Genomic DNA, 25597 nt, shown 5'->3' on the forward strand with positions numbered 1-25597 from the left:
GGGTGACTTAAAATGGCCTATCACACTGCACCACTTTTTTTCCCCGCCAAGATGGTTCCTAAACCAGTCATACGGACCCCCATTGTGGGATGTGTATTGGCATATTTTAATCCCATGGCATCAGAGGATTCCAAATTTAAACCAGTCATGGCTGCACTCATGAAATGTTGCCAATGTATGTATTTTCATGGGTTATATGGACTCGCACAAAGCTGCCATCATTTTCCTGATGTCTTGGCAGGCAGTTTCTGGATAAGCGTGACTGTAAACACTGCATACACGCACAGTTAAAACTGAATTTAGATTTTATAGTAACTCTTACTTTTTTTGTACCATTATTAATTTATTTGTTCCATAGTTATTGGTCATTCCATTTTTAGACCATGTCTTCTAAATCGACAGATCCGATGAAGGGTCAGCAAAAGTGCTGCTTAACTTTTTACACTATGTTATACTAAATCGACATTGTGCTAGCCAGATCTGGAAAAACGTGACAGCAAGCGCTGCTGTTAGATTCACATTATTTTTTAGTATACGTTTTCCATCCTTAGACCATATCTTTTTAGCAGGCAGACCTGAGGAAGTATCAGCAAAAGCGCTGCTGACATGCTCCATTTTCAACTGAATTTTTTTATACTGTATATATTTTTATACTGTATTTGTACTAAAGGACACACTATTATATTCGTCTGTATTCGACCATTACTAGAGTAAACCAAAACACACCTTTGTTTTTCAGAGAGTAAAAGCTCTTTATTCTAAATTGTACAGATTATTTCAGATAATTCACCATCGGCCCACTATCCTAATGCTAAGACCCCTATGGTCACCGAAACTGCCCAGTATCTGTCTGTAAGTTCAAATTACTACATATAACATGGACCTGAATTATTATGCCCTCATTGACTGTTTTCAGTCCAGTCACATGGTACTACTATTTTTCCTCCACCAGTCATATAGATCCTTTATGTGAGTTACTGTTTGTTTTTTTGTTTCTACCTATAGTATTCAAGAATTTCCAATATAAACCAGCCTTGATCTTGATTCTCGGTTTGTTAGCAGCCATAAAACTTTTTCCTCACGACTGAAAATGGCAACAAAAAAGCATTGGTACCACGGTACATAGGAGGCAGACTTCGTCTCAAGTATCACAATATTTATTAACGAACAATACTTGTTAAAAGAGGTTTAAAACAAATAGACGTGAAACACCTTTGGTGTTTTTCATTCAAAACAATGCCCGAACTTCTTCAGACAAACAAACACTGACACTTCCAAAATACACATTTAAAATAGTTCGTAATAACGTCATTACGTTATTCAATCAATTAAATGAATCCGCTAACTGTTAAAGGTGTAATATCTAATTCTTGTATACAACATGTTCAATATTACACCAGATTTATTGTAAAACCTGTTCATGTCCACTTTTTGTATATAAAATCATTAACAATCATTAAAAACTTGAAGTTCTCTTTAAGTAATTTACCCCTTCTGACTGATGGATGTAAACACATCTCGTACGTCCAAAATGTGTTAATGTAAAGGTATCACTACTTTAATTAAAGATGGAACTCACTCGTGCTGGCTGAACTTCTATCCAAGGTATTAAAAACTACTATAAACCTATTATTAATGCTCGCAATAAAGGTGAGCTATGTACCTTTCTAAATTAACAATTGGGAGGTTATTATTGTCAAAGACTCTCCTTATTATAGCCCTTGTCAACATCCATTATTTCTTTTTGTCCGTTTAGTATTATTATTTGTATTTGTTATTTATTACTCTACGTTCCAACAGGAAATTGTATTGGACTGTAGGTGATCTACTTAAAGGTGGTTTATAATCTATACATGGACTTGAAAACATTAAGGTTCCTAGTAACAGGACACCTAGCTGTTTACCTGAGTAAGCTCTTGATTTTTAATATACATGTGACTGAGCAAACTTCATTCAGCCCTGGTTCCTTGCAGGCTGCTAAACGGAGCTGCCAACATAGTTCTTTCTTTTCTAATTCTAATTTCAACAAGTTGTCATTCACCAAGTTTTGTAAGCCTGTGGTTATTTGACTAATGGCCATAAATTTAAATGAATGGCCATTGTTTCGCATACAGTGTCTTGCAAGGGCATTTTCCTCTTTACCCTTAGTAATGGCGTAAATATGTTCATAAACTCTGTCCTTCAAGCGTCTATCTGTTTTCCCTATGTAGAATGACGGGCACTGCGTACACTGGGCTAAATATACTATTCTTCTACTATTACAACAAAATGTTTCTTTAATATGGAAGGTCTCCTTCCTAATAGTAAAAGTATCTGCAGTTTCTATATAGGAACAGTATCTACATGCTCCGCATTTATTTGTCCCTCCCTTTCCTTTGTTAACTTTTGGTTTCCTCTCCAATAACTGTTTCATATTTGTTCCTCTCCTAAATGTTATGGTAGGACCATAGTTAAGGATACCCGCCAATTCTTTGTCCAGTGATAGACAGTGCCAGTACTTTCTAACTGTTCTACAGATGTCCGGTGCTTCTGGGCAGAATGTAAATATAAATGCTGTAGTAAAATTCTTATTATTCACTGCCATATTACTAAAGTGTGTTCAAATTACTACATATAACATGGACCTGAATTATTATGCCCTCATTGACTGTTTTCAGTCCAGTCACATGGTACTACTATTTTTCCTCCACCAGTCATATAGGCCCTTTATGTGAGTTACTATTTGTTTTTTTGTTTCTACCTATAGTATTCAAGAATTTCCAATATAAACCAGCCATGATCTTGATTCTCGGTTCATTAGCAGCCATGTTCTCGACTGGTAAACTGATTTAGTTTAAACATTCTTAATTGTAAAAGAGTATAAACACCTATCACATTTGTTCTGCTATTACACAGTGCTTCTTTGTTTTAGAATAGCTTCTTTACCACTTCTTCCACCTTAGGCCACTACTTCTTAGCAGGCAGGTCTGGGGAGGGGGGGGGGGGGGCGGCAGCAAAAACTGTACTGGGTTTTAGCAAAAGAGGCATTGTACAGGGCAGATCTGGTGAATGTGATATTTGTTATTAGTGTATAGTTTTCCATCTTTTAACCGTTTCTTCTTGGCAGGCAGATCTGATGAAGCATCGGTGAAAGTGCTGGTTGCTTTCCTTCAACCTAAGTTTATTATTCTGTATTGTACCATTCAAGAGTTATTTATATGGCTGTGTTTAAATTAAACTAAAACACACGTTTTTTAAAGATTACAAGCTCTTCCGTCATAATCACACACATGATTTCACATTATTTCCTATTTGGCCCACTATCCTAGCTCTGTGGCATATGTGGTCACCATATATGCCCAATACCTTTCTGTAATTTCAAGTAATGACCCATCAGGCAGACCCTATTAATTATGTCGTCATAGGCTATGTTCAACCCAATCACATGGCATTACCTTTTCTTACTTGCCAATTACATAGACTCCTGGTGTGAGTTACTCATTGGTTCAATCCTTCTGTCTATAGTATTCAACAATTTTCAAATTTTAAACCAATCGTGTTGTTTCTCTGTTCGTAGCATCTGTGGTCTCGACTGTTGGTGTGATTTATTGATTTATTTAAAACCTTTTTAACTGTATATGAGTTCTAAAAAAGAAGAGTATAAGCAACATTTATCTGCCTTATCTTGCTAATAAAGTTTACATCTACAGTGATATAAAATGTGAGACCACAATAAATCATTTCAAAACTTTTCCCACCTTTAATGTGACCTATAACCTGTACAATTCAATTGAAAAACAAATCTGTTAGCGAAAAAAATATAAAAAATAAAAAAAAAAATACAGTAAACTGGTTGCATAAGTGTGCGCACCCTTAAACTCATACTTTGAAGTACCTTGTGTTATAATTGCAACATTCAGTCTTCTTGGGTGCACACCTGCCATAAATTAAAAATACTCTGATTAATTCCAAATGAAGTTTAGCTGCCCTAGTAGGATTTTCCTGATATTTACTCAGTTGCCTGCTACAGCAAAAGCCATGGTCGCAGAGAGCGTACAAAGCACCAAAGGGATCTTATTGTTGAAAGGTGTCATTCAGGAGAAGGGTACAAAATAATTTCCACAGCATTGGCTATACCATGGAACACAGTGAAGGCAGTCATCAAAAAGTGGAGAAAATATGGGGCAACAGTGACACTGCAAAGAGCTGGGCGTCCCTCCAAAACTGATGAAAAGACAAGATGAAAACTGGTCAAAAAGGCTGCCAAGAGACCTACAGCAACACTAAAGGAGCTGCAGGAATTTCTGGCAGGTACTGGTTGTGTACTACATGTGACAACAATCTCCTGTATTCTCCATATGCCTGGCCTATGGGGTAGGGTTGCAAGACTAAAGCCTTTTCTTACACACAAACTTCCAGGCCCCGTCAAAATTTGCAAAACACTACATTATGTCTCCCAAAAGCATGTGGGAAAATGTGTTATGGTCCGATGGAGACCAAGGTTGAACTTTTTGGCCACAATTTCAAAAGGTACATTTGGTGCAAAAACAACACTTCGCATCACCAAAATAACACCTTCCCCATGGTGAAGCATGGTGGTGGCAGTATCGTGCTTTAGGCTTGTTTTTCTTTAGCTGGAACTGGGGCTTTAGTCAAGGTGGAGGGAATTGTGAACAGTTCCAAATACCAGTCACTTTTGGCCCAAAACCTTCAGGTGTTTGCTAGAAAGCCGAAGATGAAGAGGAATTTCACCTTTCAACATGACAATGACCCCAAGCATACATCCAGATCAACAAAGGAATGGCTTCACCAGAAGAAAATTAAAGTTTTGGAATGGCCCAACTAGAGCCCAGACCTAAATTCAATAGAAAATCTGTGGGGTAACCTGAAGAGGGCTGTGCACAAGAGATGCCCTCACAATCTGACAGATTTGGAGTGCTTTCGCAAGGAATAGTGGGCAAATATTGCCAAGTCAAGATGTGCCATGCTGATAGACTCCTACCCAAGAAGACTGAATGCTGTACTTAAATCAAAAGGTGCTTCAACAAAATATTAGTTTAAGGGTGTGCACACTTTTGCAATTCGTTTATTGTACATCTTTTATATTTTTTCCCCTAACAGATTTGTTTGTTTTTCATTTGAATTGTACAGGTTACAGGTCACGTTAAAGATGGGAAAAGTTTTGAAATTATTTATTGTGGTCTAATTATATCCGAAAAACCTGGCATTTTAACAGGGGTGTGTACACTTTTTATATCCACTGTATATGAAAACTCGAGTTGCTCTGTCTTAATTTTATTATTTTTATTGAGATAAATTGAAGTTACTTAAAATTACCCTAGCTCCTTTTGTGTTTCTTTTTGTGTTTTGACAAAGACCCCTGTAATGAAAGGAGGCAGAATTGAGAAGAGGCAGTGTGTGTACCTAAAATTGGGAGTTCTGAATTGGAAAAGTTCTTGTTCTTACTACACTGCACAGTTGTGAAATAAAAGGAAAAACTCCCACTGTGAGCGAGTACTGCTAACACCCTGAAATGTTGCTGGGATCTGTTATAGTACAGAGGCATAGAGATAGAAGTGGGGGTACTATCCGATTCACTTAACTATTTTGGATTAATTGCAGTACAAGTACTGTTTAGTAAAGACTTGACAATTTTTGTTTTGTTTCTTTGTGACTATATTTTCTTCAGACTGCATTTTTTAGATTTGTGAAGAAATCTTTATTAAATCATCACATTTTAAGTAATGAAATGAGTATACACAAATGTGTGACAGATGGAATTCTTTAATATTATTGGAGACAAAGTTCTCAGACAAATCCATTACAAATAACAGGGTTGTCAGGAGCACATAACACCCTAATCTCAAACACTTAGGCCGTATAATATACGTTGAGTCTTATAAATATCCTACCTAAATCACTGAGGCCAACTAAATGTAAATAAAAAAAGTACCCACAGCAACCACACAAACATCACAGGTAACACCCATCGTGAAACATACATCTGAGTCGCACAGACTTGGTCTAAAAGCCAATAAGGCAAAGCAACTCCCATACTAATATCCTTGTCATAGGTTTCTCTACAATGAGGCACACTGATGCATCACTTGCCAGTCTACAAAAAGAGGATCACTGTCATTTGCCTGTCGGACACAAGGATTCATCACATCACACAAGTACAAAAGTCCCTGCACCACGAGTATACATATGACACAGTCATTGTGCATGTGGTTGTCAAGATGTACCTTCCTGGACTATATGAAGAGACATGATGGAACTCTCAGAATATGTGATTGTGGCAGGTATGAATCTAGCCTTGAGCAGTATTCTACCAGCACTGGAAATGATGCAAAAAACAACTGATTTCAACAATTGGTTTAGATTCTGATATCATTCTAAGGGGCACAGTATATATAAGCCTGCGAAGAGATGATAGGCAGTCCAAATTGCTCTGCATGGATGGCTTGCGCCCCCCCCCCCCAAGCTTCCATATATTTGTTAAAACCTTGTCCCCTCCCATTGTACCTTTTTTAGGCAAAGTGTGTCTTCTAAAACTTCTAACATAAGTAAACTGAATCGGGACAACATTGTGGTGTTGTTGCTCAATGCTAGAAGCCTTAACAAAAAAAAAAAAAAAAAAAACTCCACACCCTACAAGCACTTAATTACCCTGGAAAATGTTGATATATGCATTGTCACAGAGACTTGGTTCAGGACCAGTGGAAAGCACTCCATCAGCGGAGGGCTTCAATGCTCCTCACTCGTACTGGCCTACCATATTAGAAATGTGCACTAAACATGGTGGTGTCCCTGTAGTCTTAAAATAAAATCTCACCTCCAGACTTGGACAAAATATCAACTTGGACCTCCTCCACATCCAGTTTACTATACACAAAACCCTTTATTACATCGTAGCAAAGTACAGGACCCCCCCCCCCATGTCCCCCTTGGCCCGTACCTTGTGCCTAACCAGTATGGAGTCCCTTTGTATTAAGCCAAACACCATTCTCCTAGGAGACTTAAGCTATCCCACTATCAAATAAGAGTCAAACGTGTATGCCCAGAAATTTTTAGACTCGCTGAGACAGATGCCTTGTGTCAGAGCCATGGCTTCAAGCTCAATGCCAAAAAGTGCAGTGTCATCTCCTTTGGTAAAAACTCTGTACCCATGAACTACCACATAGGCAGCAATCTACTTAACACCGAATGCGTGATAAGAGACCTTGGGACCCTGGTGGACAGTAGTTTCTCCTTTGATATTCACATCGCCACAGTAGTCAGGAAGCCCTTCTACGTGGCACACCTCATCATAAAAGGGTTCTCATCCAGGAAAAAAGAGGTCATTGTTCCCCTCTACTCGTCCCTCATTAGACCCATTATAGAGTGCAATGCCCCTTTTGGAATGTACCGCACAAGACATCTGCAGCAGCTGGAAAGGCCACAGAAGTACCTCACAAAGAGGATTACTGGCCTCAAACAAATGCCCTACACTTAGATGAAAAACACACAATCCGCTGGTCGGTACAATAAAGTTATATCCTCCAAATGAACCCCGCTCCAAAGAATATTTAGTTACTGGATAATTGCTTTAATAAACAAATAGACACCAAAAGCACAAAGCACAACAAACATGGATTGAGCGTGCTTTCGTCTGTACGTACGAGACTTCATCAGAATCAATAAAACCATTAATTAATGCATTTAAATACTTTTTGTTGTAAATTAAAAACCTTGGCAACAAATCAAAACAATTATTGCATCAGTTCAAATCACTATAGAACGCACCTAAAGGGCTACTTTGAACATTCCAAAACTACTTGTGAATGCATTCATAAAAAAGCTAGTACACAGTAAAAAATGAATGTATCAAAATTACAATATAAAATGTATTGAAAATATTAAAATATACTAAATATTAAAATGTTAAAATATGTAAGGTACTAAAATATTAAATATTGAATTTATAAATAGATAAAAATACATAAATCTGTGCTGGAAGCCAAAAGGTCTACAATAATCTTTAAAACTAAAAAACAAAATATCAATACTCAAGTGAAAATTTACTTGGGATTTAATGCTAGTAATTTCAATGCTGGCTTAATAGAAATATGATCATTCATGCCCACATGGGAGCATGAGTCCAATCTAATCTGCCAAATTAATTCCCTATATTCAAGGAAGGTTTCCCAATCTCCACCCCTCCTCCCCTAATTTCACTTCTTCCAAAACCCAAAATTTTATATTCGCATTCTTACATTTTAATGTATGTCTAAACAGGGCATTATTCTCATTCTTTTTGTTAATGTCTCTCATGTGTTCATATATCCGTGCTCTCAGATGTCTTTCAGTTTTCCCCACATAATAGGCCCAGCATGTCCTACAATATGTGAGATATACTACCCCCTTTGTGTAACAGCTGTAGTAACTGTTACTCTTTAATCTATACCCAATACTTTGTATCCAGAGATCCTTTTCACCTGATAGAAATGGACATTGTGCGCATCTACCGCACTTATGGGTACCTGTCTTGGTTTGTGCTCCCCCCCTACCATTTAAAACCTTTCTTTCAAAAATCTTTTTAAGGTTGTTGTTCTTCCTGTAACCAAACCTTAGGGGTTGTTGAAAAATTGATGGTCTGCTGGCCATTCTCCTAAAGATGTTCCAAACCTCATTGATACCCTTTTGCAACCATCCTATGTCAGTATAATAGGTTAAAGTCAAACGGGGTAGTTCCGGATCAGTCCTCATATCCCCATTGTCCACTAATGAGTCCATACCAACTAATGTCTCACTCCCAATGGTTAAAATACTAATTTCACCATTAAATGTTAAAAGTGGGCAATATTTTAATTCGTTTCTTTACAACTTCCTTTTTTATGGTCTTAATTAATTTACTGGGATATCCTCTCTCTTTGAATAGTTCTTGGACTACTTCCATCTCTTCCATAAATTCCTTAAAATCACTGGTCATTCTTGAAACCCTGATCATTTGACCCTTCACTACATTCTTTTTCAAAAATAATGGATGATCACTCTGAAAATGGACGTATGAATTCGAAAAATAACTTTTCCTATAAATCCTAAACTTATAGCTTCTATTGAATTTATCCTTACTTATCTTAACATCCAAATAATTAACTTCATCTTTAGTATGTTGAAAGGTGAACTGGAGAAATGTAGTAGTACCACTCAAATATTCAATAAATTCACCAATCTGTTTGTCCAAACCATCCCAAACAATAAAAATATCATCCAAAAAACGAAAATACTTAATAATATGTTGTTTAAAGGATGATTTGAACACATAATTGAGTTCCCAAAAAAGCATAATAATGTTGGCGTAAATTGGGGCACAGGCCGAACCCATTGCCACCCCGTCAAGCTGGTGATAAATGTCCCCCTGAAAATATATAAAATTATTTTTCAAAACCAATTCCATATTTTCAAGGACAAGTCTAAACTCATCACCATTAAGAATATTAAATTCTGCCAACATCTGTTCAAACCATTCAAGGCCTATAGTTTGGGGTATAACGGAAAAAATATCCTTGACATCTATTGTTACAAATGAGTAATCGTCGTGGTAAGGTATAGCATTAAACTTTTCTAAAAGGTCCCAAGAGTCTATTAAAATATGTGGGTAACCCAGGTAAAAATATTTTATCTTGGTGTCCACATATATGGCTAAGGTTTGAGTTTTTGAGCCCTGAGATGTGACAATGGGCCTCAAAGGGGGATTATCAACTTGTTTATGTATTTTTGGGATCCCAAATATCTCAGGAATAATCGGTTTTGGGACCCTCAAAAAAATTATATAGATCTAAATCAATTAAACCTTGCATAAGGTTATCCTCCAGTATAAGATCTATTTTCCTGTAGCATATATTAATTTCATTCCTGGAGACAATCTGGTATCTATCTCCCGTGTTCAAAATCTCTAACATCCTATTGGTGTAGTCCCATTGGTCCATAAGAACTACACCTCCCCCTTATCAGGTTTCATAATTCTAAGCTTCTCATTACTTTGTAACTGATAGAATACATATTTCCTCAGCAGATAAATTATTGTGGACTTGTTTAGCTTTTCTGCTATTAAAGCCTTCCCTTACCATGTTAAGGGTACACACCTCAAAGTTAGAAACATCCTGTTGGAGAAGGGGGTTAAATGTACTCCTCCTTTTTAATACTCTTTTTTTCTCTCGAGTGTTGATCTTGAAATAAAATCCCTAAATTAAGCTTTCTTACAAATAATTTAATGTCAAGTATAATCTCATCAACCTTAGGCTTCCTTTTGGGTATAAAAGTAAATCCCTTTGTAAAAAGACCAAAAAAATGTTGGGGTAATCCCCACGTCTGTATAGTTGTAAATATTAAAATTATTCTGGGAATGCATGGAACATTTACCCGTGCCCAAATAATCAAAAACTATATCATTATTACCATTATTTAAATCGTCTAGGTCTCCAAATGGTGTATTCTGAACAACATCAAAATTCATCAGAGTACCACTTCAGTTATTATGTACATTTTGTATTTCAAAATAGTTACCTTCTAGCTGGCATGTCAGTATCTCGCTCGCACTTGCTTTCTCTGGTGGTAATTCCCCGTCACCTCTGCATAGGAGTGCTGACTGTTCTGATTCCTGATCCTTTCGGACCTCCGGGGCCCCTGTCCTTCCCCTAAAGGGTCAATGGGGTCCCTAATATCAATACTTCCAACTTCGTTGTAACCTGTATTATAGTTACTATAAGAGGAATCGGTATCCTGATACCTTGTTTCTTGTACATAATTAAGATGGTAATTCCTCCTATTGGACTGTTCAAATGGGGCATATGAAGGGTATTTATTATACTTCCTTCTATCAGTGCTTACATATGCTCTCCCTTCCCTGTAGTCTAACATGTCACATTCAATTTTACCCAATTTCCTTTTATAATTTTTTGAAACCTCAACATCCTGAAGTACCTTACAATATATATTTTTATATTCTGTAATAGTGAATAATAAATCATTACTGATTTCATGGTATAATCGATCAATATAAACTTTACAATCACCCATGACTTTAGTGTTACTTACTATCATAGCTTTCAAAATAGCAAGACCACAATCATTTTAATAAATCAGAAATTGTTTTGAAAAGTTCATCATTCCCATAAACATTGTTAGGGAATTTATTAAGTCTAAGTCCCTTGGGTACAATCTTTCATTCAACGCATTGCGTTAAATACCAGTTGTCTAAAGATAAATTCCGATACCTGTTCAGCTCGTGTTGAAAAGTTTTACACTTGTCCTTAAAGCACACATTCCCTGTTGGTATTCTCTCGGCCTAGTCGACAACTAAAGAGAAAGACTTATCCAGCCAGTCAGTAAATTTAATGTTATTGTATCCATCCAAGGATCGTTGCACTCCTCCAGGTACAGTTCTAGTCATCCTGTTGCCAGAAAAATTACGCACAACCCGCTCTCCACTGCTAGGGGAATGGGAAGTTCCTGTTCCTTGTTCTCTGCCTCGTAATGTCATTTCCGGTCTATCCGTACTCGCAGGACTACCCTGCGCACAAGGAATAGAAGCAACACGGGTCAATAGGTTCAACCAGCCTGTTAGAGTCCTGGGAGTGAGATTGTATGACCCTTATTAACTGACTCAGCAATGACCTGTCTTCTTCCATCACGGGGGATCCCTCGTAACCGATCAGCAGAACACCAGTAACCACACACACACACCACGTAACTCCGAAAAACAAATAGATGAAAAACACACAATCCGCTGGTCGGTACAATAAAGGGATATCCTCCAAATGAACCCCGCTCCAAAGAATATTTCGTTACTGGATAATTGCTTTAATAAACAAACGGACACCAAAAGCACAAAGCACAACAAACATGGATTGAGCGCGCTTTCATCTCTACGTACGAGACTTCATCAGAATCAATAAAACCATTAATTTAATGCATTTAAATACTTTTTGTTGTAAATTAAAAACCTTGGCAACAAATCAAAACAATTATTGCATCAGTTCAAATCACTATAGAACGCACCTAAAGGGCTACTTTGAACATTCCAAAACTACTTGTGAATGCATTCATAAAAAAAGCTAGTACACAGTAAAAAATGAATGTATCAAAATTACAATATAAAATGTATTGAAAATACTAAAATATACTAAATATTAAAATGTTAAAATATGTAAGGTACTAAAATATTAAATATTGAATTTATAAATAAATAAAAATACATAAATCTGTGCTGGAAGCCAAAAGGTCTACAATAATCTTTAAAACTAAAAAACAAAATATCAATACTCAAGTGAAAATTTACTTGGGATTTAATGCCAGTAAATGCCCTACACTGACCACCTCAAAAAAACTTCAGCTTTACTCCGTAGCATATCGCCTACTCCGAGGTGATCTTTGCCTAACATATAAAGCTATGTCAGACCCAGAGCTCCAGCACAGGAAAATAACTTTCTTGGGTGGCATAAGCTATGGTACCTTGCTGGCTAGGCTTACGTAGGCCCTTGGGCCGATAGCCTAGTACCTACCTATGAACCTATAAATGCAATCTCTGTGGACCAGTTAGTTCATACCAAATCAAGGAAGATCATGTCCTGGACTTGGTCCTTAACCAGTATGGGGCAGTTGTGTTCCCTGCATATTGTAACCTTTTCTCTGGCCAAATTGGGCTACAAGTCAGTCACAGTCGTCTTAAGACTGAAGCCAGAAGCATTCTCTGTCTGAAGTGCAGTAAGAAAAGCAAGATCAGTGTGTGTAACATACACCAAGATCAATTTTGTGGTATGTTTGAGAATCCCTGTTAGTCTGAGGTGTAGCATTTTTAGTATTGGTGTATATGTGTAGGAGTGGTGCAAAACTTTCCCTGCAAATTTTCATAGAGCCAACATCATTTGGAGTATTTTGAACAGATATACCTAAAGACAAATGACTTAAGATCAAAAGGACAGAGCAAGGTAGGAAAGCAAGCATTCAGATGTACCTGATGAGATTGGTAGAGTGGGCTTAAAATGGCATATAATGCAAGGAAATGTAATGTATTTTACCTGGGCTCTAAAAGTACCAAAGAGGAATACTGACTCAGAGACATGACACTAAAAAGTATAGACCAGGAAAAAGTCTTTGGCATAATGGTAACAACAGAAATAAACTACTCGGATGCAAACTAAGAAAGCTGTAGCCAAGGTCCATAATATGCTTGACGGTATGCTTGAATAAATAGGTCTGAGAAACATAGACATTATATTGCCTCTCTCTGGATACCTCCTCAGGTGTAGTAGCTCTTGTGCCTATCCAGGGATAAGGATATTAGGCTAGTTTAGAAGATGTAAAAAAAAGACCATCAGGGTAATACAGGCAATGGAGTGCAGAATAGTACAATGAGAGGCTAAAGGAGCCAAACCTGTTTCATTTGAATCTAGGTGAGGCATAGGCCCAGACAGGTCATGAGGATAGATAGAAGATGAAAGGACATACCTGCTAGGTTAAGGATACAAAATCATCATAGATGTGACGGTGCCTTTTCAGCAGAGGAGTAGTGAATAGTGGTATCAGACCACATAGTCTTTCAAGAAGGAGTGGGATAGGTTGAGTAAGATCGTGTAATCTTTCAAGAAGGCGTAGAATGGGTAGTGGGCTAAGGAAAGGGGTATAGGTAGTCAGCTGAAAGATACTAGCTACACAAAGACTAGACAGTATGTAGTTTTTCTACCATCACAGCTATGTATGTAATGTTTTCATATATCAGTACATATGCAAAAGGCAGTAGGCTTTAAGAACATATGGCAAATGCCAACTACTGTTTTGGCCCATGCCAGACCACAAAGATATTAGGAAACTACAATAAGAAGGTAAGTATCAATAGTTACAACCTACAGGCAACTGTTTTAACTTAAAGCTTTCTGCTTAATAGGTGAAGCCCCATATTCAAATTCAAGTTTGCTCACTAAATACAAGGTAGAATATGCATAGCAGATGTTGCAGAAGTACTCGGCAAGCAGATTACTTTAGTGTAGTACAGCTCCATGAACAGTTGAATGTGAATGCCAAATACCCAAATTAGTAATAGCTTGTAAGCATTATTAAGCTTTAAAAGAGTTGTCTTGCTGTGATAGAGTAATTGAATTATGTAATGGCATTCCCTGTTAAGCTGTTTAAAGGTATAATAAATCTGGCAAAATATATAAACCACATTATTGCAGGTTCAATTAATACTGTACAGTGTGCCAAAATGTGATACAAACATACCTTTTCTCAGTTTTAGGGTGCAGTTATCTTTTGACAGATGTTTTTATTGTCAGAGGAGTAATTTGCTGGACAAAAGTTATGACCCTCGTATGGGAGAGCATGTGAATGCATATCTTTGTAACATGAGATGTGTGGTTTGGCACAATTTGCAAGAGATTAATAGAACTGAAACTGGAGTTCACCTTTGCATGCTGTTGCACTTTAGGCACTGGTCACTTCAGTTGGATAAACTGTTTTACAAATTGTTCTTCCTGAATTTGAAATCCTGCTCTAATGTGCTTTCAACAATATCTGTTATTTCAAGTGATGTGCTAAACCAGGGGTGTCCAACCTTTTCAGTTGCAAGGGCCGCATTGAGTCAACAGAAATGGTCTGGGGGCAAACGGCAAGTGAGGACAAAAAAAAAAAAAAAAAAAGGTCTCTCACATAAACTGAAGAGCAATAAAAAAAAAGAGAGAGAGAGAGAAAGTCTCTAACGACACATCGTAAACTAAAGAGCAAAAGACCCCAGGTATATGCGGACTAATACAAAGTCGGCCCACTGGCTGTATTGTAGGTGAATTTGAACAATAAATAAATTAATAAATGCATAATATCTCATTCTAATTATTAAAAAACAGTTAAATCTAGTGAGTGGTATAGCAGTGATCATAGGCAGTTCTTTATTTTTGTAGAAGGTCTCCAACCTGTGGTCTGTGCATAATTTTACAGAATAAACAATCTTTTTTTCCCCAGAGACTAGACTAGACAGAAAATAAAAGCTGAAGCATGTTTATTATACTGTACATACAGTTGCTGTGTCCAGCTATCATGACCACCCCCCCCACCCAACATCCACCCCATACCACAAAACCTGATAGGGCAAGAAATCTGGTAAAGCCTAAAATGAAGTGGAAAAAAGCCCCAAAAGGACAAATTTTAAAAACTGCTCTTATAAACTTAGAAAGTTGCTAGAATAACAGGATTTGAGTTAGGATGCATTTTCTGAAGGATATGAACTCTGAAACTCAAGTGTATGTCACCATTGCGACTTAATCCTCATCGATTTACCAGAAAATGACAAATTTATAGAGGGGAAAAGACTAAAAATAAGACAGACATTCTACGAACATCTGAACAGATGAGAGGGGTCACCACCCTCTCCTTCCGCACCAATTGCACCCCCTCCCATAAGCAAAGATAAATTAACACACACATTTCCTTGAAGGCTTCCATTTTACTACACACGCTAGATTAGAAAATTAATTGTTTTGATTCTGAACCTTAGCTCGAACTCTCAATATAAGGAGCACTTTTCATTTTTAGTCTTATAAAGATTCCACATTAAAAAGATCTGTCAGACGTCAAGTGTAAATATTTTTTGATGACCAGCTTCAGTACACAATACAGTCATAACCAAGTCAGTAAAATAAATTTTGTGTCTATGAAGAAACTGTCATTAACCGTGTCGTGACCTTCCTAGCTGAAGCCGATACCAAGAGTTACACATTTTATCTACTTTTCTACATTATGAGCGGATGCTCCACATTTTACACTACTACAGATTGAAGTTTGAGAGGTTACGTCCAGAAGGTACACATCAGGAGAAACAGGTTTAGATACTGAAGGAGTGAGAGGGCAACAGATAGCAACATATGGTTACACACAGCTTCCAATGCAGCTACTAAGTCTTGTCTGTATGCCTGTAATTGTAATATGTTACTGCGGCTTCACGCTTGACAATATCCCCATGTCACAGTTCACGCAGTCTTGACTTCAGCAGAAAACAAAAATGTTACTTAGCAACCTTAAACAAACGCATTTTAGAAAATAATGTCAAGCATTTGAAAGACAAAATAGCTTTCAGTTAAAAATAAATAAAAATAAAAAACAGCAGAATCAGAGAATTTGGTAACGTCTGACAATGAAACCCCCCACACCGCCTTAAGAGATTAACAGTTTCATCTTTACCTCTTCTCCAGTTTGAAACTCATCCATCGTCAGTAGCTTTCCTCACTAGTAGGCTGTCTGCATTGCATAAACTCAGAAAATTACTTAGCTTACCTTTTACTATGTTGTAGTGTAGTCAGTGTGTACTCTGAAATAAATCCTCTCTCTCTGCCACGATCTCGCTCCTTCCTTCAGCTTTACCACAAATATAAAAAACGACCGAACGGTGTTTTCGCGCATGCGCATACCAGCAGAAAGACGCTGGTATGAAAAAAAAACGTGAAAAAAGAAAGTTGGCGCATGCGCAGAACAGCAGAAGTATGCGGACGTCTAAACACACGGAAAAAAAGTTAAATTTCAATTAAATTTAAATTTAAGGGTCGCGGGCCGCATGGAAGAGCTCTGAGGGCCGCATGCGGCCCGCGGGCTGGACACTCCTGTGCTAAACCATTCTGTAACTGTTTTCACATGTGCATATCGAAACATCAGGCTTAGTGACTTGTGCAGACGTTAGGGAGTAGGAGGAAATAATATAGCTGAGATCCTTTTTACTTTTTTTTAAAGGTATTCAATGATACTGATAGTAGACAGGCAGTCCCTTGGATAATTTTTTTTCCCTGTGAGAACCATGTGAGCCACACACCCATTGTTGGAACACTGGAGCAGTAGTAGTGCAGTTCAGTTCAGTTGTAGGCATAGTGTAAGACACCTGCACAGACTTTAATATTTCATCAGAATGTTGTAAACACTTGGCAGCAAGCAGAGAAACTACCAGCTACAGTTTGGATGACATTTTTGTGGACTGTTTTGGATTTGAAATCTGATACATCAGCTGATAAGCATGTTTGAAAATCGTAACCAGTTCCCTTTTCACGGTGTTACAGATGTTAAAAATACTAATGTTAAACTTGTGTGAGTGGCTTTTTTTATTTATTTTTTCTATCCATTTAGAAATGTTAACAGTGTCTGGTTCTTGCTGTTAAGCCAGTTTGATTTTTTTTTTTCAGTAATAGCATTTGTTTTTACAACTGCTTTGGAAATATTGGCAGAATTGGCTGGATTGGATACTCTAAATTGGCAGTACGTGTGCATGTGTGTGATGTGAAAGAACAACTGTGGAAGGGTTAGTCACCCAGTGGTGTAAAGTTTTTCACAATGCTTCTGCATACCTAGTTTAAAATTTAAGCAAAGATTAGATTTGTTTTGAGACTAATTATTCCACTATAGATTACACTGTTCATAAACCATGTTTTTACATGAGCTGTTTTTTGAGTGAGCACCTTGCTGGCCTTGGCATACGTAAATTGTTATTGCTCTAAGTAAAAGGAAAATGTTAAAATAAACCTGCCTGTTTAAAATGGGGAAAACAAAATGCAGCATTGTTTTCTGTGTATACTTGTAATCCAAGACATTCAGTTCTGTAGTCTTGCCCCATGAGTTACCCTCTTCTAACTGTAGAGCCAGTTGTTCCTTTTATTCATAAGGATACTAATTTTAAGGCAGCATACTTTATGATACTTTAGAAAGTGACTTTTCTACAGAAGCAGTCATTAATAATGCTCTCTGTACTGTAGGATAATCCTGGATTGTGTTCTGACAGAGAAGAATGTTGCAGCATGACCATGATCGACACCCCTAAGGAGGCATTTGCTGCTTTGCGTCCTGTCTGTGTGAAACTGACCAAGGAGCATACGATTGAAAATGTCTACCAGCTAAAGTCTGCATTAAAGACTGTAAGTGGTTCAGCTCTTCAGGAACTGCAGGAATATGTTCTTTTCCCACTGAGGTTCATACTAAATAGTCCTGGACTGAAGAAGGAAGGCCTAGTCCTCAGTGTAGTGGAATGTATCACATATGTAGTTTCTTTAACCTGCATAAAAGGAGAAGACTTATTCCAGAAGCTGCTTTCTGAACTATATCTTTGCCTTTGTTCTTCACCCAACTTCACAAAGCCAGCTCCATTATCAGAAGAACTTAAAATGGCCATCGTTAAAGGACTTGATGCCTTGTTGCATTCTGTTTATGGTGACTCCCTCCTAACCTTGTATCAGCCTTCATCACTTCCTGTCATGGGACACATACTGTCTTTACTGTTGGCCTTAGTTGAACAGGAGAAATCAAGGCCGGTCAAAGTAGTTATGTTAAATGTTCTACAAACTTTAATTCAGCAGTGCGACTGTTCAGAGTTGCACATGCTTCCCGATGATGTAATGAATGCAGTAGGAAATACGTTTGCCTCATTTCTGCCTGGAATAACTCTCTCTTTGTCTCGTGTTATCACAGGTGACATTAAACAGGGCCACATGGTTACTGTTCGTGCTCTTGCTGCCTGGTACAAAACTGTAGGTTTGGTGATGGCTGACAATCAGTTGTTGGAAGTCCAAATGAAGAAAGAGGAGCCTCCTCCTGTGCATAACAGAGCAGCTGAACTTGTGATCCAGAGAACCCCAGAGTGGGTTAAGAGTACTGGTAACAAGGCATCAGTTCTAGTTAAGAAAATAGTGGAATGTTGTTCCAACCACCCACATTGGAAGGTGAGGAAGGAATTATTGAACTTTGCCTATCACCTGTTGTCAAGATGCCATAAATCACTAAAAGATTCAGTTGGGCATTTGCTGGAAGCAGTAGTTGGCTTAGTTAATGATGAAAGTTTAGAGGTAAAGAAAAAATCTACTGAAATTTTGAGAAACATTGCTGATCAAAAATTAGTGTCTGAAAATAAGGCCTTCACAGATGTTTTGTCAGAGAATCTTCATACTCTTGCAACAGCTCTTCCCCGTCTGATGAGATCACATGATGATAAAAATAAACTTTCAACTCTGAACTTGTTACTTGGTTATATAAAACTTTTGGGTCCTAAAGTCAGTGTTGTTCTTAATTCTGTGGCTCATCTTGAACGTCTGTCTAAAGCATTAATTCAGGTACTAGAACTAGACATTACAGATATACGAATTGTAGAGGAAAGGCGTGCGTGTATTGAAGGTGCTAGCGGGTGTCATTCTTCTGACCTGTGCTCTTCTCGAAAGTTAAAAAGGAATGCTGTGCAGAAAAGACACTTCCGGTATTTCACTGATGAGCAGATATTCACTTTGTTACAGCAACTCTGCAGAGTTCTTGGGTACTATGGAAACCATTACTTACTAATTGATCATTTCATAGACTTGTACAGGGAGTCTGCTGTGTACAGAAAACAAGCTTGCTTGATCATTAATGAATTGATTATAGGAGCCTCTGGAATGGATTTGGAAGAACTTCATGAGACTGAGAACCCCATAAGCACAGACGACCTCAAAGCAGTAATTAACTCGGTCATTGAGGAATACACAAGTCTTGCAAACTGGCACTTGGTTTCTAACATTTTGTCTGACTATGACAGTTTGGATGCTCATGAATCACACACTCTGGCTGTTACTGCTTTTTCTGAAGTGCATAATTTCTCGTCTTCAAATATAAGCTCAAACATTAGTTCAATGAATAGCAACATCCTGCAACTCTGTATTCAGTTAGAAGGAATTGGAGTATTTGCACAGGTGCTGCAAAATGAGTTTGCTTTACTTCTAATTTGTTCACTGTACCCAGTAATGGAAAAGGCTGGGGATGACTCTTTGCTGGTAAGTCAGACTGCTATGGCTACGTTGATGGACATCAGCCATGCCTGTGGGTATAAGTCCTTAAAAGAATTAATCAACCAAAATTCTGACTATCTTATTAACGCTGTTTCACTGAATCTTCGCCAGCTTGGGCAGCATCCGCATGCTCCCAAAGTTTTGGGTGTTATGTTCATGAATTCGGATTCCAGTTTGCTTCCGCTAGTTAAAGATGTAGTACAGGATGTGTTGATGACACTGGATCAGTCTTACGATGAGAGAGCACATTTGTTTTTCAGTGTTCTGCACACATTAATGGGAGCATTAGGTAAAGCTTTATTATTTTTTTTTCCCTTTAAATATAGTCGCATTAGGTTAGTTAAAATGTGTTATGCTGTTCTGTAATATTCATGTTGTGAATCTAGAAAATTATTCAGTATTTAGAAAATGTTTTTAAGAATTTTATTAATTTTATGTCCTAATGCAGAGAATAAACCAGTCAAACCATGACTGAGGAGTCTTTAAAATCGTATAGGTAATGTTTTAATGCGTTTTTGAACTAATGCAGAGAACGAGTCGTACCACTGCAAAAGATTCTTTAAAATGGTCTTCTCTTCAGCATTAGACTTTTTGCACAACGTATTTCATATAGTGCATCTTTTTTGAACAGGGAGTGCAAACTGCAAAAGAAGTCAAGATTGTGAAATATTTCAGTTCTTAGGCTCCCTGAAGTATGTATCACACCGCTTACTTACCGTTGCTCTGGGCAGTTACTGTGCATTTTATGCTGAAGTGTATGAATGGGGTTGGGGTTGGGAGGCTGGCCTAATGGTTAAGGTGCTTGCCTTGCAAACACAAAGTGCAGGGTTTGAGTCTCACAAGGGATAATTGGCTAAAATGGCTCACAAGATTACACCTTAGAAGTAAACTTTGAATACAGTTTTCTCACTCCTTTTGCAGTGTGATCAGGGTCATTGGTTGAGAAGTTAAAGTACATTTCATTTAAAAGGAGCAGTAAAATGAGAAAAAATGTGGCATTATTACAGAGATGTGGTTTCATGCAGTAACAATGAGGCAAAGCAGAGTGTTGGCCTTCCCAGGATTAATGATATTGTGGTGTTCCATTGAGCCTAGCATAGGAATTTTGGGGACTAGCTAAGGAATGCTAAAGTTCTCCAGCAGTTGTAGACAGGATCTTCATCTGTGATGTCTTGTTAGAAGCACTTAGGAGTTGGACATTTTTTAGACCAGACTTCTTAAGGTTGCAATTTGTTCTAAGCAAATATAATTTTGCGGGTGCATACAGGATGAATATATTAGTGTTTTGGACTTAATGTGGCCAGTTAGTGCATGAACATGTAAAAAGAAAAGATTTTGTAAATTAAAGTGCCTAAATCCAATGCCTTTGGAAGAGGAAAAGTGATGTTTACATCACACAGAGTAGGCAGTGCTGTTGTGCAAAGTTATCAAGAAATGTTTTGGCAGCAGTTAATGTATTAGTTGTAATGGAAGAGTGCATCGTCAACCTTTTACCTCCAGAATTGGAGACAATTCAGACAATAAGGAAAAGCTCCCAAATTAGGGAAACTTTTTAAATACTAGTTCTTTTAACCTTTGATGGAAAAAGAGGAAGCAAATTAACATATTCCTACCTCATAGTAAGTGTTACTCTTTCAAACAGATATGGTGTTAAGATACCTGGTACCTATTTAGACAACTCTCTCTCCTTCGATCATCATATTTCCACCATAGTCAAAAAAATCCTTCTATCTGGCTGAGTTAATTTCCAAGGGAGTATCTTCAAGATCCAAAGATATCATCTTGCCACTATACTCTTCTTTTGTCAAACCAGTCATTGATACAATGCTTTCTTTGGTATGTACAAATCCAAGGATGTCGCTCATATGGAAAGGCCCCAATGATTTTTTTTAACCAAAAAATAACTGTCTTAAAGTACAACTTTCCTTATATTTGGTAGTGTACCTGCTGCTCTTAGGTGGCCTGTGTCTCGATTTTCTATTGATGAAGGACCCAGTCCTATTAGACTTCATATTTCTTCCCAAAATTAGTGGTTCTAGAAACACTCATACTAGGTGACCTAAATTTACACCAGCAAATAAACAAGCTTCATTGGAGGATAAGTTCTTAACTCGGTATATTCACAGCCTATGTTATAAGTTGCCACTACGTTCCTAACTCAATGTATTTGCAGTCTGTGCAGTAAGTTACCTGTACTACATGTGTTGCAAAAGGTTTGTCGTCTATGGTTTTGTTTGATTTGGAAGGACACTATTAAGTACTTGTAAATGGTGGTAAGAACTGTTAGTATGCCTTGGTGTCGGTGACTGGCCTCTTGAGGTAACTGTGATCATTTGCCTAGTATTGTTTCTGTGTTCCTCTATTATCTGAAGTAAAACGTCTGTGACTATATAGTGATTTATTTAAATTTATTGGTGATTTATCAGTTTTTACTGGACATAATCCACCACCTTTTTTCAAAAATGTCCAATTTTATGATAGGTGAGCAACATTTTGAACCAAAATTAAGGATGTCCTAAAATTTATAGACAGTTGATGGGTATCAAGAGTGCCCATTCGCAAAAGCATAAATATAGCTATTTAGCTGATGGTTTAGGTTTTGTTGTCTTGGGTTTGAATCCAATAGATACTCTTTGTAGACCAATGGAACACGCCACTTAGCCATACATTGCTCCATATATCTAGTAGACGAAACCAGTAAACCCAGTTAAGAAATGAACGATAATAGAATAGTATTATCCCACAGGTTAAGGTGTTTATCTCACAGACTTAATGTACTGAGTTTGATTCTCACCTTTGAAAAGGAAAATTGGATAGACTTAAAATATTTCACAAAGTCATCTAGCCCAGTACTTGCCCTTTAAACCTATAACAACAACTAATACTTTTATTACTATTATCAAAGTGATGCACCTGCTGTAACGTTACCAGCGAGTCATTGTACTTGTTAGTTAAGCAGCTTTGGGAAAACAGTGTCGCAGTTTAAATACCATGTGGTTTCCATTTAATAATCTCTCTAGAAGTACAGACTGTGAAGACAGTTGGGATCAGAAAACAGTACATATAAATAGGGGAAAATAAGTTTAGACAAAAAGTTATTGCATAGGGGACTTTGATTTCTAAAACAGTGAATGCATTATCTGATGTCATTAAGCTCTGATTTCAGAAGGTTGCTTTTATAAAATCTGCAGTCTTTGCCAAGTGAATCTAACTGGTGCTTACAGAACTTTCACAGGATGCTAAATCCCATCCACAATCCCTATAATGTATGGCTGAGACAAAATGCTGCTGTCCTTTCTCACTGCAAAGGAGATTTATCCCACCCTTAATGATCCCTTGCTACTTTTTAGAAAAATTTATAATTTTGATAAGGAGTGGGCCCATCCTCCTCAAACTCTCATAGGACTAAGGCTGCAGGCATTCGAAATGTTCAACATTCCAGACTTACTTAATGCAATTTAGTAGCTCAACCTGTTTCACAGCACATTTTGACACTCTTCTACAAAGATCCACTGATGAATAAAGTGCTCGCATGATCCTATGGATGGCCTAATGCTACTCTGTTTCAGATATTGGCTTGGTCAGGTCACAAACACATTCTTTATATTTTTGTCTTCTCTTAGTAGTTATTCTCATCACAGGTTGTTTTCAGATTATATTCCTGTGTTGGAAATGTTTTTGTTCATTTTTGGCCTAGGCTTGCCCTAATGCTTCTGGAGTTTTCATTTGAGTTCTTCTTCTGTTAGGCTGTCCAGTTTCTGCCTACTGAGTTTTAACACCTTTCTTTAGCTATGTTTTGTTGCATGTGAGAATGTTATTTCAACTGTTGGCCTTTCCTGTCTAGGAAAATTTTACTTTTTTTAAATAAAGACAACGTTGTTAGCAGGGGAGAGAAGTAAGAGTAGTAAAAACTAAGGGAAGCTTTTCAATTTGTCTTTTTTTCTTGTGTTGGTTTTGTATTGTATTTGTTTTAATTGAGGTAGAGTGTTGACCCTGATGATTGTTTTCAGTCTGGGAATGTATACTAAGAGAAAAGATAATATAAAGGAAAAATATACTTAAGTCATTAATTTAGTATTATGCAAGAATAGAATACAATCAAAATTAATATTATTTACAATAAATGAATAGAAATTATTGATTCAGTTGTGAACTTAAAAAGGTGAAAGGAAGTAATTTATATATTTGAGTGGTGGGTGGAACATGTATCTGCAGAGTTATATGTGTGTATAAGAGTTAAATTGCCAGGGTGTATGAATACTTAGAGTAGGTAAAGTTGAAGGGGGCTGTTAGTTCGAACGTGGTTACAGGTTATATCTAGTTCTAGGAGCTTTAAGGCCTGTTCTAAAGAGGCAGGTGTTTCAATCAGCAACAGATGTTGGAAGAGATTCCCAAAGCTTTGGTGAAGAGTGGAGAAGGTGTGGTTAATGATTCCTCATATGTTATGAAGTGCCTGAAAGGATGAGACATTAGAGTTGTGACAACAGAGCTGATGAGTGTCTTAACTGTAAGCTGGCTAGCAAAGTAAGTGAAGACCTTTTCTTTAATAAGATTGTGTAAAAAGGAACCAAGCAGGAGATTTGTTTTATTCGGAGCTAGTTGAGCTTCCCTAATGTGAGAGTAGTGCTCTTTCTGGAGGGAAAGGTAATGAATATGCAAATTTTTGTTTGCCAGTATCTGAAAAATTCTGAATTTTTTTTTTTTTTTTTTTTTTTTTTTTTTTTTTGTGAGGCAACTGTATTTACGAGGTGTCCATATTCCATTTAGGCCATAAGTAACCATTTACCAATAGCCAGATAACTTTCTGGGGCTAAGAAATGTGATATTACAGACCTAGTTAATCTTAGAAATGGTCATTTCGATGTGGTGCTGGAAGTTTTTTGTCTTTGATCCAGCCAGATCCTGAGGTATCAAAATTGTAAAACAGTTTTGGTGGGAGTCCTCAACTAATTCGTCTTTACCAGTTTTGGGAGATGTAGGCAAGTTGTTGCTGTGTCCCAAACAGTATAACCTTGTTTTGTGAGGTTTAGTAGGAAATAGCAGTGAGCCTAGTGTTAAGGTCATGCAAGTCTTTTTATGATGAAATTTAGTATCAGGAGACCGAACTGTAAATGGCCATGTTATCAGCATAGAGCCGAGTTCATAGTCTGTGAAGCTTAGAGCAGAGGCTGTTGATGAAGATGGTGCAAAGAAGGAAGGATGTGATACAACCTTACGCACTCCTGAGTGCAAAGAAGGATAAGGAAGAACGAATCTCAACCGTAAATTGTCAGAAATAATGAAAATTGGTGAACCAGCCTGCCTTTTTTTTTTTTTTTTTTTTTTTTTTTTTTTTAGTGGTGCCTGTATTTAGGAAGGCAGAGGTCATCAGAGCATTACAGTCCCAGCCAACTTAGACGTGTTTGCCCATTGTTATCTGTCCTCAGTAAGGGTCCTAGCTGCAGTCATGATATTCTCCCACTTCAATATTTGCTCTAGTGAAAGGAGAAAAAATTGAATAGCTTTATACATGTGAGTTGGTCAAAATGATTTGTAGAGTTTTGTTGAGGGAGACTAGAATTGTTATTGATCTGAAGGATTGTGTTTGGTAAAGATCTTTTAGGGAGGGGTTTGATTATTACTGCCCTCCATATTGATGGTGTGATGTTTTATAAGCCACATAGGTTAAAGATGTGGTGGAGATTCTCTGCACAGTGACATGAATCTGCATATAATATTCCTGCAAATTCCATTTATTTCGATGCAATTTGCTTCTTCCATTTTCTAAAGTTCCCATCTCCATTTCTTTTATCTTTTATTAT

General features: G+C 37.3%; 1 protein-coding gene across 2 annotated transcripts in view; it reads left to right on the forward strand.

The window, feature by feature from the left end:
- TTI1 (TELO2 interacting protein 1) overlaps window positions 1–25597 on the forward strand; it is a 532791-nt gene that overhangs the window by 3357 nt on the left and 503837 nt on the right. For both annotated transcript variants that reach the window (XM_044090198.1, XM_044090197.1), the window contains exon 2: window positions 17745–20085. In XM_044090198.1, the coding sequence (XP_043946133.1) occupies window positions 17787–20085 (2299 nt within the window). In that variant the 5' untranslated portion in view covers window positions 17745–17786. The remainder of the gene's footprint in view (window positions 1–17744; window positions 20086–25597) is intronic.

Source organism: Protopterus annectens, chromosome 12.part0 (genome assembly GCF_019279795.1).
Source record: "Protopterus annectens isolate FY-2018-M chromosome 12.part0, PAN1.0, whole genome shotgun sequence".
NCBI lineage: Eukaryota > Metazoa > Chordata > Ceratodontiformes > Protopteridae > Protopterus > Protopterus annectens.